Genomic DNA, 19,582 nt, shown 5'->3' on the forward strand with positions numbered 1-19,582 from the left:
TGATTATGGGATTCCCCCTTAAGAGCAGACAACATATGCAATATATTAATTACTGTTGTTATTCTTGGGTCTTGTTCTATAGACAGAGGTCTCACTTACCTTCTAGCACCACAATGGCAAAGTCTTGTACAATTTGCATTTTCCGGCTCCCAAAACATTGATACGCTCCAGAGTGTATTTTTTGAGCACTGCTGATGACCAGTGTTTCGTTGTCGGTCCCTCGTATAGAGATGAACTCATCGGCTTCGATGGGTTCTGTATTCCGGTACCATCTCACAGTGTAGCCCGGTGATCCGCTGATGGAACAGGATAGGATAACTGTGCTGCCGATCCCCGTTTTTAGTTTCTTGGGTGATAAAGTCACACGGAGCTTTTCTGTTATGGGAAGAAACAAAATCAAGCATTTACTACAACAGACTTGTAAGGAGAGCCACCAGTCCTCCTAAAAGGGGTTCTCTGCTTTAGACAAACAGATCTCAAATCCCTTTTTTCTGCTGGAACCTTTAGCAATCAGGTGCAATTTGGAGGGGGAAATCTGTCAGTAAGTGTTCAATTTCCCTGCATTGCCTCCACAGGAGAACTGAAGCATTACACAATGTCCATTCATATCAATGGATTGCCTGTATGCTACAGGATGGCGCAGGGCCTCCAGAGAAACAATTTTTGTAGGCCAGGTTCACATTGCGTTATGGCAGTCCATTTAAAGGATGCGTTAAACGGACTGCGCTAACGCTACTCTTCTTTTGATCGCGTTTATGCGATCGCTTTAGCGCAGCTGCTCCATCTGCGCTAGCCGTGACGGACCCTCGAACGCTGTAGACCGCGTCCGAGGTTCCGTCACAGCATGATGGCACATCGCTAACACATGCCAATTATGACATGCTTTAGCGATGCACTCGGTTATGGCAGTCTATGGATGCTTTAACGGATGCGTTACCTCGCGTTAATGCCGCTTTGTAACGCAATCCGTTAAACGGACTGCCATAATGCAATGTGAATCTGGCCTAACCTCTCACAATCACAAATCTCAAACAAGGAACTACCTTTCATTTATTCAAAGTTGCCAAGTAATCAGTTTTTTAAACGAGAAATCTCTATCAAATGTAAAAAAAACCGCTTAATCTACAAAAGCGTTTTTTTCCTTTTAAGCATTCCAAAATTAATTTCACAAAGTTTTCCAACCAATGAAAACTAAAAGGAGTGATACTCAACACAACTGATCCCACACAGCTCCTGTTCAAGCGCTTACCTGGTCCCCCCCACTGGTTTGTACTTTCTGGTCCTGTCTTAAAGAAGCCCTTCTCCTCCCATTAAAGTTTTTATCCTTTTAATATATTTCAATCATCACATTATACTGCACTGTGCACTTACAATTGCTCATTTTTCCTTTCTACTCAGTTAATTCTTCCAGTTAATTCTTCTCTTTTCCATTACAGTTATGACATCACGTGATTAAAACATGGATTTTTGTGAAAACTCACCGTAAAATCTTTTTCTCCGAGACGCTCATTGGGGGACACAGATACTGTGGGTGTATGCTACTGCCGCTTGGAGGCTGACACTAAGTGAAAAAAAGAGGTTAGCTCCTTCTCCGCCATATACACCCTCGCCCCGATTGCGGGCAGAAACCAGTTTGGTGCAAAAGCAGTAGGATATCAAACAAAACATCAGACAACATCAACCTTAATGCAGGTAACAACCTGTCTAGAAAAATAACCACCCTAATCTCATACAGAGAGCATATTAATTAAATAAACAGAAGCCAACTTGGCTAACAGGGTGGTTGCTGTGTCCCCCAATGAGCGTCTCGGAGAAAAGGATTTTACGGTGAGTTATCACAAAAATCCATTTTTCTCCTTCGCCTCATTGGGGGACACAGATACTGTGGGACAACCTAAAGCAGTCCCTGGGTGAGAAGTTGACTCACCGATCCGCACCTCCTGTCTAATGGTGCGCCACCGCTGCTTGGAGAATCCTTCTACCCAGGCTCGCATCCGCTGAAGCCTGAGTATGGATATTGTAATGTTTAGTAAACGTGTGCAGGCTGGACCAGGTTGACGCCTTGCAAACCTGTTCCGTCGAAGCCTGGTGCTGAAGCCCCCAAGAGGCGCCCACTGGCCAAGTAGAGTGTGCTCTGATCCCTGCAGGAATCGGCGCGCCTTTGATGGGGTAGGACTCCTGAATAGCCAAACGAATCCATCTGGCTATGGTCGATTTTGAGGCAGCGTGTCACTTCCTGCGACCTTCAGGGAGCACGAACAGCGCGTCTGACTGACGAAAGGGTGTCGTCCGCGACACGTACCTCCTGAGTGCTCTCACCAGGTTTAACGTATGCGGGGCCTTTTCCACATGGCGTACCGGTGCTGGACAAAAGGAGGGCAAGATAATATCCTCATTAATGTGAAACGAGGAAACGACTTTTAAGTAAAAAAGGAGGAGCTGGTCTAAGAACCACCTTGTCCTTGTGAAAGGTCAGAAACGGGGCTTGGCAAGATAACGCTGCCAGCTCAGAGACCCGCCTGATTGATGCTATAACTACCAGGCACACCACCTTCCAGGAAAGGTATGACAAAGAGACATCCTGTAGTGGCTCACATGGAGCTTCCTGCAGAACGCTTAGGACCAGGTTAAGGTCCCAGGTGTCCATAGGTGCCTTATAGGGAGGTACCAAGTGGGAGACCCCCTAGATGAAAGTCTTTACCTGCAAGTAGGTAGCAATCCTGCGCTGAAAAAGGATGGATAAAGCCGATATTTGTCTCCTGAGTGAACTGGGGGCTAAGCCTGAGTCTAGGCCAGACTGGAAAAAAGATATTAGGGATGGAAAATCTCAGTGGAGAACAACCGTTGCCTCGACACCATTGAAAGAAAACCTTCCAGGTGTGGTGGTAAATGTGTGCTGAGGCAGGCTTCCGGGCGCTAACCATCGTGGCAACCACTTTGCGGCCAAACCCCGCCTGCGTCAGAATCCCAGATTCAATGGCCAAGCTATCACACATGGGTCCCCTGCGCTTGGGTGGCAGATCGGCCCCTGAGAAAGATTTGGGCACTCTGGCAGTCGCCGATGAGCAGCTGCACTAGATCTGCGTACCACGCCCGACAAGGCCAGACTGGGGCCAGCAGAATCACTGGCACCTCTCAGGCCTTGATCTTCTTTATGACCCTCGGAAGTAGTGGCAGCGGGGGAACTAGGTATGGGAGGCGAAACTGATTCCATGGCAGAACCAGCGCATCCACGGCGATTGCCTGCGGGTCCCGGGACCGAGCGACAAATACTGACACCTTGGCGTTCACCCTGGAGGCGATCAGATCCACATCCGGTGTTCCCCACCGTTGGCAAATCTGCTGAAAGACCTCGGGGTATAGTGACCATTCTCCGGATGCAAGCTCCTGCCGGCTGAGGAAGTCTGCCTCCCAGTTCTCTACCCCCGGGATGTGGACCGCCGATATCACCGTGCGGTTCCTCTCAGCCCAGCGAAGCACGTGTCCTACCTCGCGCATGGTTGCCCTGCTGCGGGTGCCCCCTTGGTGATTTATGTAAGCCACCGCCGTGGCGTTGTCCGACTGAATCCAGACGGGACGGCCTGCTAGAAGGTGATGAAAACCGTTGCAGAGTCCCGGATCGCCCGTATCTCCAACAAGTTGATCGGGAGGTGTGCCTCCTGCGGTGACCACCATCCCTGGGTCGTGTGATTGTGAAAAACCACTCTCCAGCTGAGGAGGCTGGCGTCGGTTGTGACCACAAGCCACTGATTTAGGGGAAAGGGTTTCCCTTGAAGAAGGGAGGAACTGATTGTCCACCACTCTAGTGACTGTCTGACATGAGAGGACAACCGACACCGATGATCGAGTGTGAACGGGTTCTTGTCCCAGAATGACAAGAGGGCGTGCTGCAGGGGCGAAGATGGAACTGGGCGAACGGGATCGCTTCCATCGCCGCCACCATTTTCCCTAGAATCCTCATGCAGAAACGGATGGTGTGAGGGACTGGTCGGCGCAGTACCCGCACTCCTTGCCGGAGAGCTAGGGCCTTGTCTCGAGGGAGAATTACCAACCCTCGGCAAGTGTCGAAGATCATCCCTAAAAAGGAAATTCTCTGAGCTGGAACAAGGGATGACTTCTTTACACTGACCAACCACCCTAAGCGGGCAAGAGTATCTAGCATGATGCTGACACTTTCCTTGCATACCCACCTTGAAGGGCCCTTGACCAAGAGGTCGTCCAAGTAGGGGAACACGACTATGCCCCGGGAGTGCAGGATGGCCATGGGGACTGCCATGACCTTTATGAACACTCTGGGGGCAGTGGCTAGCCCGAAGGGCAGCGCTGAAAACTGAAAATGTAGACCGTTGATGGCGAAGCATAGAATCCTTTGATGTGGAGAGAAAATGGGGATATGTAGATAGGCGTCCTGGATATCGATAGAGGCCAAGTACTCTCTCTGCCCCTTTGTCGATATGACTGAATGGAGAGACTCCATCCGGAAACGTCTGATCCTGATAAATTTTTTCAGGAGCTTTAGATCCAAAACGGGCTTGACAGTCATGTCCTTTTTGGGGACTGCAAACAGTTTGGAATAGAAGCCCTGAGTCTTCTCGTTTTCCGGTACCGGAATGATGACTCCGTTGTGGCTGAGCGAATCGATGGCTCCTAGTAGAGCCTTTGCCCGGGTATCCACTTTGGGAAGACGGGAAAGAAAAAATCGTCTTGGGGGGTACCTCACAAACCCTGTGGACACCAGCTTTCTCACCCATGTGTCGTGTGCGACATTGAGCCAGGCGTGGTGAAACTGAAGTAGGCGGCCGCCTACCTTGCTGGTGCCGCCTGACAAATGCCCCGAGACATTTGGCTGAAGATCTTTGGGACCTGGAGCCCCTTGATCTGGACTGGTTAGTATGCATCTTCCCCAATGGGTTGGCTCTATATGAGACCTGTCGGTCCCTATTCTGGTTGGGGCGCCCTGACGTGGCGGAATTAGCCGCCATAGTCCGCCCGGGGTTGTGAAAGGCCTGAAAATGCGCCTGAAACTGGTGACGAAACGTCGGTTTGACCTTTTGTTGAGGAAGAAAAACCGCTCTTGCCTCCTGTGGAGTCGGAGATGAGCTGAACTAACTTCTCTCCGAACAGACGGCCACACTGGTATGGTAGCTCTGTCAAGGACTTTTTTGAGGCTGAATCGGCCCGCCATATCCTTAACCATAGCATTCTCCTAATGGAAATTGCATTTGCGGCCACAAGTGCCGTGCAGTTGGCCGCATCTAAAGATGCATTGATCAAGTAGTCCCCCGCCATGGCTTATCTGATTTGCAATTTCTGATACTTCAGCTGGTAGGTAAATGTCTTGCAAGGCTCTTTTCAATGATTCTGACCAAGAGACCATGGCCTTGGCTACCCACGTTGCTGCGAACGAGGGAGAGAGTGCTGATCCTGATGCCTCAAACACTGAGCGAGCCAAGTTCTCTATCAGACGATCAGTGGGGTCCTTAATAGAAGAACCACTAGGAATGGATAGTAGAGTTTTTGTAGCCAAGTGTGACACAGGAGGATCCACCGTTGGGGATTCCGTCCACTTTTTCCGGAGATCCGGGGCAAAAGGATACTTCGCCTCGAGTGCCTTCTGGCCAGAGAACCGCCTCTCTGTGTCGTTGCACTATGTCCTCAAACTCAGGGTGAGTGCAAAATACTCTATGGGGACGCTTGACTCGCTTAAGTGACACCTTATGGCCCAAAGCCAGAGTGGAATCATCCTCAATCCCCAGAGTCTGGTTGACAGCTTCTATGAGACTGTCAACCGTTTCCTGACCACCCGGCGTATCTAGGTCAAGGGGTACGTCCGAGTCGTAGTCCGAGCCTTACTCTCTGTCAACTGCTGGTGACGGGGATCGAGAAGCAGAGCTCACGGATGCTGAGGCACCGGATGGACCGGGAGACGCCATGTGGGCTCGTTTCCCCCGGGTCTGCCTGGAGTGAAAGCGGCCCCTGCAGGCCGGAGGCAGAGGACCCCTCTAAGACAGGTGAGCCATTGTCCCTGCCCCTATCTGGGGCCCGAAGGGACTCAATTGCTCTCGTAAGTGACGCCATAGATTGCGACAGTGATAATGCCCATTCCGGGGGGCTCGGTCGCAGGGGAACGTTCCTGAGCGCATTTGCATATTCGCTTGGTCTGCGCCTGCGGAAAACGGTCCGACAGGAGATGCATGCAGCGTATAAGAATGTATGCGTCTTAGGTTTTCCTGACATGCTGTACCTGTCAGGCATCCCCGCCGGGGGAGGGCGCTCTTCGCTTCTCTTAGCGTGGCCTATCTGTGGGGCTAGGGGGCAGCACTTACCCCAGTCCTGTGTCCCGTGTCCTCAGCGTGCGAGGCATTGCTTCAATATGCGCGCCAGCACTGCGGGCAGGCCCCTGGAATCCTGGGGGCGGTACTTCCTTTTGCTGGCCTGAAGCCGGGGCCTAAATTTCTTCAGCGTCCGCCCAGGCCATGGGGGGGCGGTGCCGCCGTGACACGACGCCGGGGGCGAGGACTTCCGGCTGCGGATTAGTGCCGGCTGAAGCCGCGGCCTCGATTTGGAGGGGGTGGAACCACCGGACACCAGAATCAAGACTGGGACCGGATGCGCCGCTGCCAGACGCCCGCTGCTGCCCGGGAGAAGCTAAGGGCTCCAGCCCTGCGCTGCTGCAGAAGCCCTCCCTGGCCATCCACCTCCATCCAGTACATGTAGAGGGGAGGGAGGCCATATGAAACAAGGACGGCGCAGGCAACCTAGCTCCATCTAACCCCTTCAAGGGGTGAGGAGAGGGACCATCTGCCGCCTTGCCCCACCACAGTCTTAGCATTGGTGGGGCAGTGGGGTCCGCATGGACTACACTTGTGCCTCTGTGCAGCCAAGAGTTTCAATACCCTAGGGTGGACAGGGCTAAGTCCGGCATCAAGTCCCACGGTGCGGGAGAGGATACGTGGAGGGACACTCGCACGTGCTCGCCAGTTGTTGGTTTGGGGAGATCGGACCCCTTCAATAGGGTCCGTCATCCGTATCTCACCTCCGTGGTCTAACAATATCCCACGTTGCGGGAGAGGATACGTGGAGGGACACTCGCACGTGCTCGCCCGTTGTTGGTTTGGAGAGATCGGACCCTTCCAATAGGATTTGTCATCTCTATCTCATCTTCATGTGAAAAAAAGGAACATCTGGAAAAAATCCCCACTGCGGGAGAGGATACGTAGAGGGACACTCGCACGTGCTCGCTTGATATTGGTTTGGGGAGATCGGACCCTTTCAATAGGGTCCGTCGCCCCTGTCTTATCTTCATGGGGAAAAAGAAAAAAAAAGATCAGTCTTGAGACAGACCGATGTGTGCCTCCAACAGACACTAAGCAAAAACTGGTTTCCGCCCGCAATCGGGGCGAGGGTGTATACGGCGGAGGAGGAGCTAACCTCTTTTTTTCACTTAGTGTCAGCCTCCAGGCGGCAGTAACATACACCCACAGTATCTGTGTCCCCCAATGAGGCGAAGGAGAAAACAGACTATCCTTCTAAGCTCTATGCGAAATAGGATGTCTCTTTTCCATGCATGAGTCATCATCAGAACTACAATTCTACATGATTGTAAAGTGGGGCCTGTACTGCAAGCACAGGCTGTAGAGGGAAGACCTCATCATGCAGGGGCGTGGCAAAGAGGTAAATGCCCCCTGGGTCGCTCCCCCAGCAGTTGTACAGGGCCAGCCACACAGCAAATTGTGCGCGGCCGTGTCCACTGTACAGTCTGTGATGCGGCCGGCAGCAGACACAGCCGCCCGCATCACAGGCCTATCACGCCAGGGCTGGGAGCTGTGCATTGCCGTCTAACAATGACGGCTGCGCAGCTCCCGCTCCCTCTATGTACATCGAGTCCTTCCAGGTCAGGTGTCGGGCGTGCGAGAAAACGTCATCACGCACACGCCGACATGTACCGGACCCTGGAAGCAGAGAGGCGCTGCTGCAGAGAGACTAAGAGTTAAGTATGAAAAGCTTTTTTGTTTTCTTTATAAAATGAGTTCAATGGGTGAGGGTAATGCAAGTGATGAAGTGGGGGGTGTATGGGGGACTGCACATGATGGAGTTTGGTTTGGGGAATAAAGGAGAATGCACATGATGGGGTGGGAGGGTAAGTGCGGCTGCACATGATGAAGTGGGGTGAATGTGAAGCTGTACATGATTAAGAGGGGTGAGTGTGGAGCTGTACATAATTAAGAGGGGTGAGTGTGGAGCTGTACATGATGAAGTGGGGGTAGTAAGGAGCTGTACATGATGAAGTGGGTGAGTGCGGAGCTGTACATGATGAAGTGGGGGGAGTATGGAGTTGTACATGGTGGAGTGGGGCTGCACATGATGAAGTGGGGCTGTACATGATGAAGGGGGAGTGGGGCTGCACCTGAAGTGGGGGCCTAATGGGACTGCACATGAAGTGGGGGGTAAGGGGGACTGCACATGATGAAGTGAGGGAGTAAGAGGGATTGCACATAATGAAATGGGGCATCACATCATGAAGTGGGGGGTAAGGGGGACTGCACTTGATGAATTGGGGAGTAAGGGGGACTGCACATGACGAAATGTGGGGTAAGGGGGACTGCACATGATGAAGTGCGGGGCAAGGGGGACTGCACATGATGAAGTGGGGGTAAGGGGGACTGCACATGAAGTGGGGGTAAGGGGGACTGCACATGATGAAGGGGAGTGGCGCTGCACAAGAAAGTGGGGGGTAAGGGGGACTGCATATGATAAAGTGGGGGGTAAGGGAGACTGCACATGATAAAGTGGGGGGAGGGGACTGCACATGATGAAATGGAAGGGGGATAGGGGGCTACAAATGATGAAAGGGCACTGCAGATGAAGTGAGGGGGTGCTAGGGGACTGCAATGGATGAAGTAAGGGGACTTCAAATTAAAGTGTGGGGACTGCAAATGATGAAGTGGGGGAGAGGATGGGGGACTACAAATGATGAATTCAGTGTAAGAGATAGGGCACAGCAATTTAATTGAAGGTGGGGGTGGGAAGTGCAAATGATGAATTGAAGGTGGGGGTGGGAAGAGCAAATGATGATCTAGGGAAAGTACAAATAATTAATTTTGAGATGGGGAGTAAATGAAGTATTGAATGTGGGGTAGAGCAGTTGATAATGAATAGATGGTGGGAGAGAAAGTCATGACAATGAATTGGGGCGAGAGGGGCATGTAAATATAATGAATCGGGGTTAGGGTTAGAGCTGGAGGTACATAGTTGGGGGCGTTGAGGATGAAGTGACTGGTAATGAATTGAGGGAAAAAGTACAGGTGCGAATTAATTTATATATTAATAAATGGGGAAAGGACTATTTATAGTTAATGGGTGCACAGAGGTGGATTATAATTTATATTTGGAATGGTGGGTTGCATAATAGCCAATTATATATTGATTGTGGGTGCACATCTGTATTCAGATGTGTAGTGTAGAAGAAAGGGAAAAAGTGGGGAATGTGCTCTGGAAGTGGTGCTCTAGGTAACTGTTATTTTATGCAGAGACGAGTCCTGGCTGGAAGAAGTGATGGCGCTCTGTGCTGGATGAAAAAGGAAAGCAAAGATGAAGGACTTCAGCTAGAGACATCACTGGTGAGTCAGTGTGTTACGTGTACACTGACACTATACACTGTATACTATATACAGACCTCCTGTGTATAATGTCAGTGGCAATGGTGATCACTGTATTACCTGTACACTGACACTATACACTGTATATTATATAAAGTGGTCCTGTGCATAATGTCACTGGTGATCACTGTACACTGACACTATATACAGAGCTCCTGTGTATAATATCACTGGTGATCCCTGAATTACCTGTACACTGACACAATATACAGAGCTCCTGTGTATAATGTCACCAGTGATCACTGTATTACCTGTACACTGACGGTAAATACAGAAGTTCTTGTATACAGAATCAAAGAATCTTAGAGTTGGAAGGGACCTCCTGGGCCATCTGGTCCAACCCCCTGCTCAAAGCAGGATTCGCTAAATCATCCCAGACAGATGTCTGTCCAGCCTCTGTTTGAAGACTTCCATTGAAGTAGAACTCACCACTACTCGTGGCAGCCTGTTCCACTCATTGATCACTCTAACTGTCAAAAAGATTTTTCTAATATCTAATCTGTGTCTCCTCCCATTCAGTTTCATCCCATTGCTTCTAGTCTTTCCTTGTGCAAATGAGCATAAAGATGATCCTTCTACAATGTGACAGTCCTTGAGATATTTGTAGACAGCTATTAAGTCTCCTTTCAGTCTTCTCTTTTGCAAGCTAAACATTCCCAAATCATGCAACCTTTCCTCATAAGACAGGGTTTGCAGACCGGTCACCATTCTGGTCGCTCTTTTCTGAACTTGCTCCAGTTTGTTGATGTCTTTTTTAAAATGTGGTGCCCAAAACTGGACACAGTATTCCAGATGAGGTCTGACCAAAGTGATCTAGACTGTATGCTTAGGTTAATACATCCTAGAATTGCATTTGCCTTTTTTGCTGCTGCATCACACTGTTGACTCATATTCAGTCTGTGATCTATTAGTATACCCAAGTCTTTTTCACATGTGCTGATGCTTAGCCCTATTCCTCCCATTCTGTATATGCTTTTTTCATTTTTATTGCCCAGATGTAGTACTTTGCATTTTTCCCTGTTAAAAACCATTCTGTTAGTTGCTGCCCACTGCTCCAGTTTATTTATATCTTTTTGAATCCTCTCTCTCTTCTCTAGTATTAGCTATCCCTCCTAGCTTTGTGTCATCAGCAAACTTAATCAGTTTACCCTCAATTCCTTCATCTAAGATGTTGTACAATACAGGGCCCAGGACAGAGCCCTGTGGTACCCCACTTGAGACATTCTTCCAACTGGATGTGCAGCCATTTACGACCACTCTTTGGGTCCGATCACTAAGCCAGTTATGAATTCACCTAACAGTTGCCTTGTCCATTCCATACCTAGTCATTTTTTCAATAAGAATTGTGTGAGATACTTTGTCAAATGCTTTGCTGAAGTCAAGATATACTATATCTACAGCATTTCCCTGATCCACCCAATCAGTGATTCCATCATAGAAGGAAATTAAGTTAGTCTGACATGACTTATTAGTTACAAACCCATGCTGACTCTGTTTAATCACTTCATTCTTATCCAGGTACTGACATACATGTTGTTTAATAATTTGTTCAAAGGTCTTTCCTGGTATAGAAGTCAGACTCACCGGCTTATAATTGCCTGGGTCCACCTTCTTCCCCTTTTTGAAGATAGGAACAACATTTGCTCTTCTCCAGTCTTCTGGGACTTCTGCTCGCCAAGAATTTTCAAAGATTATGGAGAGGGGGTTCATAAATTTCTTCTGCTATCTCCTTCAGGACTCTGCGGTGTAATTCATCTGGACCTGGAGACTTGAATTCATTTAGGTTAGCTTTGTGTTTCCTCACTATCTTTCTGTTTATAGATATCCTGGATTCTTCTATTCTCTTAATAGGTCAGTGAAGAACAGTTGATGTTACATTTCCTTTCTGAGAGAAAACAGTTGCAAAATGGGAATTTTAAAGTTCGTCCTTCTCAACATCCTGTCTTACCATTTCATCATTTTCATCCTGTAAAAATCCTATAGCATCTTTGACTTTTCTTTTACTTTTGACCTATCCCCAAAATCCTTTACTATTGCTTTTGAGGTCTCTTGCAAGCCTCAATTCATTGTCAGCTTTAGATAATCTGATTTGTGCCCTGCAAGTTCTGCAGACAGCATTATATTCTTCTTAAGATATGCCTCCCTCTTTCCATTTTAGAAACATTTCTTTCTTCATTTTTAGCATGTGCATAAGTTCTGTGTTCATCCATCCTGGTATCCTTAAATGCTTCCTATTATTCCCTCTTTTTGGAATTGTTAACAATTGTGCTTTGAGAATTTCATTTCTCAAGATTTCCCATCCTTCCTGGACATTTTTGTCTTTAAGGATATCCAGCCATTGGATCCCTCCAATTCTCTTTCTGAATACCTTAAAATCTGTCTTTCTGAAATCTAACCTTGATGTCTGAGTCTTCACAGGTCTTCCTCCTCTAGTTATCCAAAATTCTAAAATAGCATGGTCGCTACCTCCTAGGGTCCCAGCCACTTTTACCTCCGCAACCATTTCCTCTCTGTTTATAAGGATTAGATCCAAGGTAGCAGATACCCTTGTTTTCTTCCCTACCTTATGGAAGATAAAGTTGTCAGCAAGAGAGGATAAGAATTTCCTTGACCTGTTAGTTTTGCCTGAGAGAGATTCCCACCAAATGTCTGGATAGTTGAAATCTCCCATGACAACTATGTCATATTTTTTGGAGAACTTGGCCATTTGATGCATAAAGAGTTCATCCATATCTTCAGCTTGCACAGGCGGCCTGTAGTAAATGCCTACAATGGTGTCCTTTCCATTGTTCTGTCCTTGTATTCTTACCCAAACAGTTTCCACAGAACTCCCAGTCTCTGAAGATTCAATCTCTGTGCAGATATACGCATTTCTAACATACAATGCGACACCTCCTCCTCGTTTATCAAGTCTGTTTCTTGCAAATAAGTTGTATCCTTCTAGCCTTGTATTCAAATCATGTGTATCATCCCACCAAGTTTCAGTGATTCCAATGACATATTTCTTTTCCTGCGTTAGTAGTTCCAGTTCTCCTTGTTTGTTGCCCATGCTTTGTGCATTAGCATAGAAACATTTTAGTTTGTGATTGGTTTCTCTTTCTCCAATATTTTTATTATTTAGATTCTTTTGTCTTTGTTCTTCCTTTCCACTTCTAATAGCAGAGTTCTCAATACCATTTGTCAGGTGTATGGCTTTTTCTGGCCTTTTGCTTCCCTTCCCACATTGTTCTAGTTTAAAGCTCTCCTGATGAGTATAGCAAGGCGACTTCCAAATACATGTTTTCCAGTCTTCGTAAGGTGCACCCCATCTCTAGCAAGTATTTCATCGTATAGGTAATTCACTCCGTGATCCAGAAATCCAAATCCTTGCTGACGGCACCATCGACGTAGCCAGTTATTCACTTACAGAATCTTATTCCACCTCCTTGTTCCATGGCCATCCACTGGGAGGATGGAAGAGAAGACCACCTGTGCTCCCAGTTCTTTCACTTTCTTGCCTAAGTTTTCAAAGTCACTGCAGATGGTATCCAGGTAGTTTCTTGCTGTGTCATTTGTCCCCACATGTATTAGCAGGAATGGGTAGTCATCTGTAGGTCTGAAGAGTCTTGATATCCTGTCAAACACATTTTTAATTTTTGCACCTGGAAGACAGCACATTTCTCTTGAAGTTATATCCGGTCTGCAGATAGCGGCCTCTGTTCCTCTCAACAGGGAATCCCCCATGACCACCACTCTCCGTTTCTTCTTCACAACATTTTTCTTTCTCCATCCAGGAGGACTCTGAAGGCGTACAAGGTTGCTGTTTGTGGGCAAAGTCTTATCCTGATGTATTTCTTCATCGTTCTCCTGCGTGAGAGCCTGGTACTGGTTCCTGAGCAGTATGGGTGCTGACTGCCTCCCGATCCTCCTGCTTCTTTGGGTCACATGCTTCCATTCCTCTGTTTCTTCAGGTGCACTTCGAATTTCTTCTCTTTCTGTAACATGAAGAGATAATTCTGCTCTGTCTAAGAACTCTTCATCTTCCTTAATGATCTTCAACGTAGCTAACCTCTCTTCGAGGTCAGAAACGGGGCTTGGCAAGATAACGCTGCCAGCTCAGAGACCCGCCTGATTGATGCTATAACTACCAGGCACACCACCTTCCAGGAAAGGTATGACAAAGAGACATCCTGTAGTGGCTCACATGGAGCTTCCTGCAGAACGCTTAGGACCAGGTTAAGGTCCCAGGTGTCCATAGGTGCCTTATAGGGAGGTACCAAGTGGGAGACCCCCTAGATGAAAGTCTTTACCTGCAAGTAGGTAGCAATCCTGCGCTGAAAAAGGATGGATAAAGCCGATATTTGTCTCCTGAGTGAACTGGGGGCTAAGCCTGAGTCTAGGCCAGACTGGAAAAAAGATATTAAGGATGGAAAATCTCAGTGGAGAACAACCGTTGCCTCGACACCATTGAAAGAAAACCTTCCAGGTGTGGTGGTAAATGTGTGCTGAGGCAGGCTTCCGGGCGCTAACCATCGTGGCAACCACTTTGCGGCCAAACCCCGCCTGCGTCAGAATCCCAGATTCAATGGCCAAGCTATCACACATGGGTCCCCTGCGCTTGGGTGGCAGATCGGCCCCTGAGAAAGATTTGGGCACTCTGGCAGTCGCCGATGAGCAGCTGCACTAGATCTGCGTACCACGCCCGACAAGGCCAGACTGGGGCCAGCAGAATCACTGGCACCTCTCAGGCCTTGATCTTCTTTATGACCCTCGGAAGTAGTGGCAGCGGGGGAACTAGGTATGGGAGGCGAAACTGATTCCATGGCAGAACCAGCGCATCCACGGCGATTGCCTGCGGGTCCCGGGACCGAGCGACAAATACTGACACCTTGGCGTTCACCCTGGAGGCGATCAGATCCACATCCGGTGTTCCCCACCGTTGGCAAATCTGCTGAAAGACCTCGGGGTATAGTGACCATTCTCCGGATGCAAGCTCCTGCCGGCTGAGGAAGTCTGCCTCCCAGTTCTCTACCCCCGGGATGTGGACCGCCGATATCACCGTGCGGTTCCTCTCAGCCCAGCGAAGCACGTGTCCTACCTCGCGCATGGTTGCCCTGCTGCGGGTGCCCCCTTGGTGATTTATGTAAGCCACCGCCGTGGCGTTGTCCGACTGAATCCAGACGGGACGGCCTGCTAGAAGGTGATGAAAACCGTTGCAGAGTCCCGGATCGCCCGTATCTCCAACAAGTTGATCGGGAGGTGTGCCTCCTGCGGTGACCACCATCCCTGGGTCGTGTGATTGTGAAAAACCACTCTCCAGCTGAGGAGGCTGGCGTCGGTTGTGACCACAAGCCACTGATTTAGGGGAAAGGGTTTCCCTTGAAGAAGGGAGGAACTGATTGTCCACCACTCTAGTGACTGTCTGACCTGAGAGGACAACCGACACCGATGATCGAGTGTGAACGGGTTCTTGTCCCAGAATGACAAGAGGGCGTGCTGCAGGGGCGAAGATGGAACTGGGCGAACGGGATCGCTTCCATCGCCGCCACCATTTTCCCTAGAATCCTCATGCAGAAACGGATGGTGTGAGGGACTGGTCGGCGCAGTACCCGCACTCCTTGCCGGAGAGCTAGGGCCTTGTCTCGAGGGAGAATTACCAACCCTCGGCAAGTGTCGAAGATCATCCCTAAAAAGGAAATTCTCTGAGCTGGAACAAGGGATGACTTCTTTACACTGACCAACCACCCTAAGCGGGCAAGAGTATCTAGCATGATGCTGACACTTTCCTTGCATACCCACCTTGAAGGGCCCTTGACCAAGAAGTCGTCCAAGTAGGGGAACACGACTATGCCCCGGGAGTGCAGGATGGCCATGGGGACTGCCATGACCTTTATGAACACTCTGGGGGCAGTGGCTAGCCCGAAGGGCAGCGCTGAAAACTGAAAATGTAGACCGTTGATGGCGAAGCATAGAATCCTTTGATGTGGAGAGAAAATGGGGATATGTAGATAGGCGTCCTGGATATCGATAGAGGCCAAGTACTCTCTCTGCCCCATTGTCGATATGACTGAATGGAGAGACTCCATCCGGAAACGTCTGATCCTGATAAATTTTTTCAGGAGCTTTAGATCCAAAACGGGCTTGACAGTCATGTCCTTTTTGGGGACTGCAAACAGTTTGGAATAGAAGCCCTGAGTCTTCTCGTTTTCCGGTACCGGAATGATGACTCCGTTGTGGCTGAGCGAATCGATGGCTCCTAGTAGAGCCTTTGCCCGGGTATCCACTTTGGGAAGACGGGAAAGAAAAAATCGTCTTGGGGGGTACCTCACAAACCCTGTGGACACCAGCTTTCTCACCCATGTGTCGTGTGCGACATTGAGCCAGGCGTGGTGAAACTGAAGTAGGCAGCCGCCTACCTTGCTAACCTCTCTTCGAGATTTTGCAACTTTTCCTCCAACAGGGACACAAGCTTGCATTTGTGGCATGTGAAGTTTGGCTTTTCCACTGGTAAGTCTGTGAACATGTAGCAAGAAATGCAGCTCACCAAATGGCTCCTGGCCTCTTCCATATTGTTATAGTTATAGAGATTTCAAAATGATGAAAAATGAACCAAAATTCGCCGCCTATCGGCGCGCGGTTTACCGATTTCCTCTTTTCAGCTGCAACGGCCAAAATCCAGTCATCGTTGAGCTCGCGGAGACTCTTCACTTATCCCAGAAGGCACTGGGAATATGCAAATGATCTCCTCAGGACTCTTCCCCTGGTTTACCAATTTCCTATTTTCAGCTGTGTGATGGTGTGATATGTTATGTGGATATCCTTTTTTGTATATTCCTATTTTTCTATTTCAGTTATTTTCATAGTGCTTTTCTTATTACATTGTAAGTCTACAGCCTCACTGTATCTGTCTCTTGATGACCCCCTGTAGTGCATTAATCCCTAAGGCCCTTTGTTCTCCTCTGGGAGACCTGGAAACCGACCCAACTTGTTTGACTACCCCTGGACAAGGAAGGGGGTGGGGACAACAGCAGCTGGACAAGTCAGTTCCGGTGTGGACAGGATCGTGTACAGACAGCACTTCAGAGAGAGAAGGACCCATTTTATCCTCTGGTGCTAGAGTTTTGGAATCTCGTTTCCCTGGACATTTTATCCTGATACTGGACTGCATTCTTATTCTGGACTATCTTATCCTTTGTGTGGTGGACTGAATATGGACCTTTTCGTATTTTTGCCTGAATAAAGGTCTTGGAATTGTTCACTCTTCGCTTGCTCTGTTGATTGTGTGATACCAGAGAAGGACCCCGTGACAAGCTGCAATGGCCAAAATCCAGTGATCGTTGAGCTCATGGAGACTCTTCACTTATCCCAGAAGACACTGGGAATATGCAAATGATCTCCTCAGGACTCTTCCCCTATGTGGTGGTATTATGTGGTCTGGCCATGGTACGGCAGTATTTGTTCTTGTATGTGGTATTATTCGGTCACTATGTGGTGGTAATATGTGGTCTGGCCATGGTACGGCGGTATTTGTTCTTGTATGTGGTATTATTCGGTCACTATGTGGTGGTAATATGTGGTCTGGTCATGGTGTGACTATATTTGTCCCTTGTATGTGGTATTAATGGTTGTTTAAAAAAAAAAAATGTAAATGTATGTGACTCATTCCCTTTAAGAAAAATACATAAATATATATTTATTATTAATAGTTTAGAGTAGAGTAGGGCCCGGCCGAAAGAGTACCGTGTCGTGGTATCAGCTTAAAAATTATTTTGGCCAGAACAAAAGCTGCGGGTTATGAATGTGATCTGGTGTTTGATGGGAACTGCTAATATCTGATCGATGAGGATGTGGTGGTGAAGTTGAATTTTTCCAAGAATGGGACAGTGGAGGTGGAGCTGGTATGGAACCTGGGCGGAGTTTCAAAGGAACCCGAAAATTTTGCCAGTATGGCGCCCGAAATTCCTAGTGGAAGCCCTGGTCTGTCTCATAAGCTGCAGACCGCAGCTTCTTCAGACTTCAGTGTGGTCACGCAGGCGGCGTGATGACATTATTGTCTCATGTCTCTCTGCGGACCGGAGGGGGAAAATGGAGGCTGCAGTGCCGGGAATCAGGATGAGGTGAATATAAACTTCATTATTTTTAATATGGAGAACTGGGGCCTTCCTCCTATATATAAGGGAGAACTGGGGCTATTATACTATATATATATTGGGATAACTGGGGCTGTCATAATATATATATGGGGAGAACTGGGGCCATCATAATAGATATGTGGGGAGAACAGGGGCCATCATACTATATATATGGGCAGCTGGGGCCATCGCAGTATATTTATGGTGGGAATTGGGGTCATTGCACTATATATACTGTATATATATATATATATATATATATATATATATATATATCCATCCCATATCTCTATAGTAAGCTCAGTTCTGCTCCAATATCTCTATGGTAAGCTCTGTTCTGCTTCCACATTTCTGGTGTAAGCTCAGTTCTGCTCCAAATCTCTGTAGCAAGCTCAGTTCTGCTCCCTTTTCTCTGTAGTAAGCTCAGTTCTGCTCCCTTATCTTTGTACTAATCTAGTTCTGCTCCCATATCTCTGTAGTAAGCTCGGTTCTGCACCCATATCTGTGTAGTAAGCTCCGTTCTGCTCCCATATCTCTGGAGTATTTTCCATTCTGCTCCCATATCTCTGGAGTAAGCTCCGTTCTGCTCCCTTATCTCTGGAGTAAGCTCCGCTCTGCTCCCAAATCTCTGGAGTAAGCTCCGCTCTGCTCCCAAATCTCTGGAGTAAGCTCCGCTCTGCTCCCAAATCTCTGGAGTAAGCTCCGTTCTGCTCCCAAATCTCTGGAGTAAGCTCCGTTCTGCTCCCAAATCTCTGGAGTAAGCTCCGTTCTGCTCCCAAATCTCTGGAGTAAGCTCCGTTCTGCTCCCAAATCTCTGGAGTAAGCTCCGTTCTGCTCCCAAATCTCTGGAGTAAGCTTCTTCTGCTCCCATATCTCTGGCGTAAGCTCTGTTCTGCTCCCATATCTCTGGCGTAAGCTCTGTTCTGCTCCCATATCTCTGTAGTAAGCTCTGTTCTGCTCCCATATCTCTGGAGTAAGCTCAGTTCTGCTCCCATATCTCTGGAGTAAGCTCAGTTCTGCTCCCATATCTCTGGAGTAAGCTCCGTTCTGCTCTCTTATCTCTGTAGTAAGCTCGGTTCTGCTCCCATATATCTGGAGTAAGCTCCGTTCTGCTCCCAAATCTCTGGAGTAAGCTTCTTCTGCTCCCATATCTCTGGAGTAAGCTCTGTTCTGCTCCCATATCTCTGGAGTAAGCTCTGTTCTGCTCCCATATCTTTGGAGTAAGCTCTGTTCTGCTCCCATATCTCTGGAGTAAGCTCTATTCTGCTCCCATATCTCTGTAGTAAGCTCAGTTCTGCTCCCATATCTCTGGAGTAAGCTCGGTTCTACTCCCATATCTCTGGAGTAAGCTCCGTTCTGCTCCCATATCTCTGGAGTAAGCTCTGTTCAGCTCTCATATCTCTGGAGTAAGCTCTGTTCTGCTCCCATATCTCTGGAGTAAGCTCGGTTCTGCTCCCATATCTCTGGATTAAGCTTGGTTCTGCTCCCATATCTATGCAGCAAGCTCCTTACTGTTCCCATATCTATGTACCAGCCTGTTTTTAAAGCCTGTTATCTCTGCTGCTTTAATGCAATGGCCAGAGATAAGCAGGGAAATAGAGGGCTACCGCAACTTGAGGGCCACTGCTTTGTGATTGCCTCCCAGGCTGAAAAGTGCCAGCCAGCCCGCCATGACCAGGAAATATGCCAGGCCCTAATAGGGGTTAAGCAGAAGTAAACTAAAATGGAGGGGTTTTTTTGGGTTAGGATCTAAAATGGCGGAAAAAGGGAAGGTAGGAGGGCTTCAGTTAAAATAATGGTGGGAGTTAGTAA

General features: G+C 48.4%; 1 protein-coding gene across 2 annotated transcripts in view; it reads right to left on the reverse strand.

Annotated features, from left to right (window-relative positions):
• The window catches only part of DSCAML1 (DS cell adhesion molecule like 1), a 309,575-nt gene that overhangs the window by 73,475 nt on the left and 216,518 nt on the right, over positions 1 to 19,582 (reverse strand). For both annotated transcript variants that reach the window (XM_073585240.1, XM_073585241.1), the window contains exon 6: positions 100 to 375. In XM_073585240.1, coding sequence (XP_073441341.1) covers positions 100 to 375 — 276 coding nt within the window. The remainder of the gene's footprint in view (positions 1 to 99; positions 376 to 19,582) is intronic.

The sequence above is a fragment of the Dendrobates tinctorius genome, unplaced genomic scaffold (genome assembly GCF_039654945.1).
Source record: "Dendrobates tinctorius isolate UK_male_01 unplaced genomic scaffold, ASM3965494v1 ptg000086l, whole genome shotgun sequence".
Taxonomy (NCBI): Eukaryota; Metazoa; Chordata; class Amphibia; order Anura; family Dendrobatidae; genus Dendrobates; species Dendrobates tinctorius.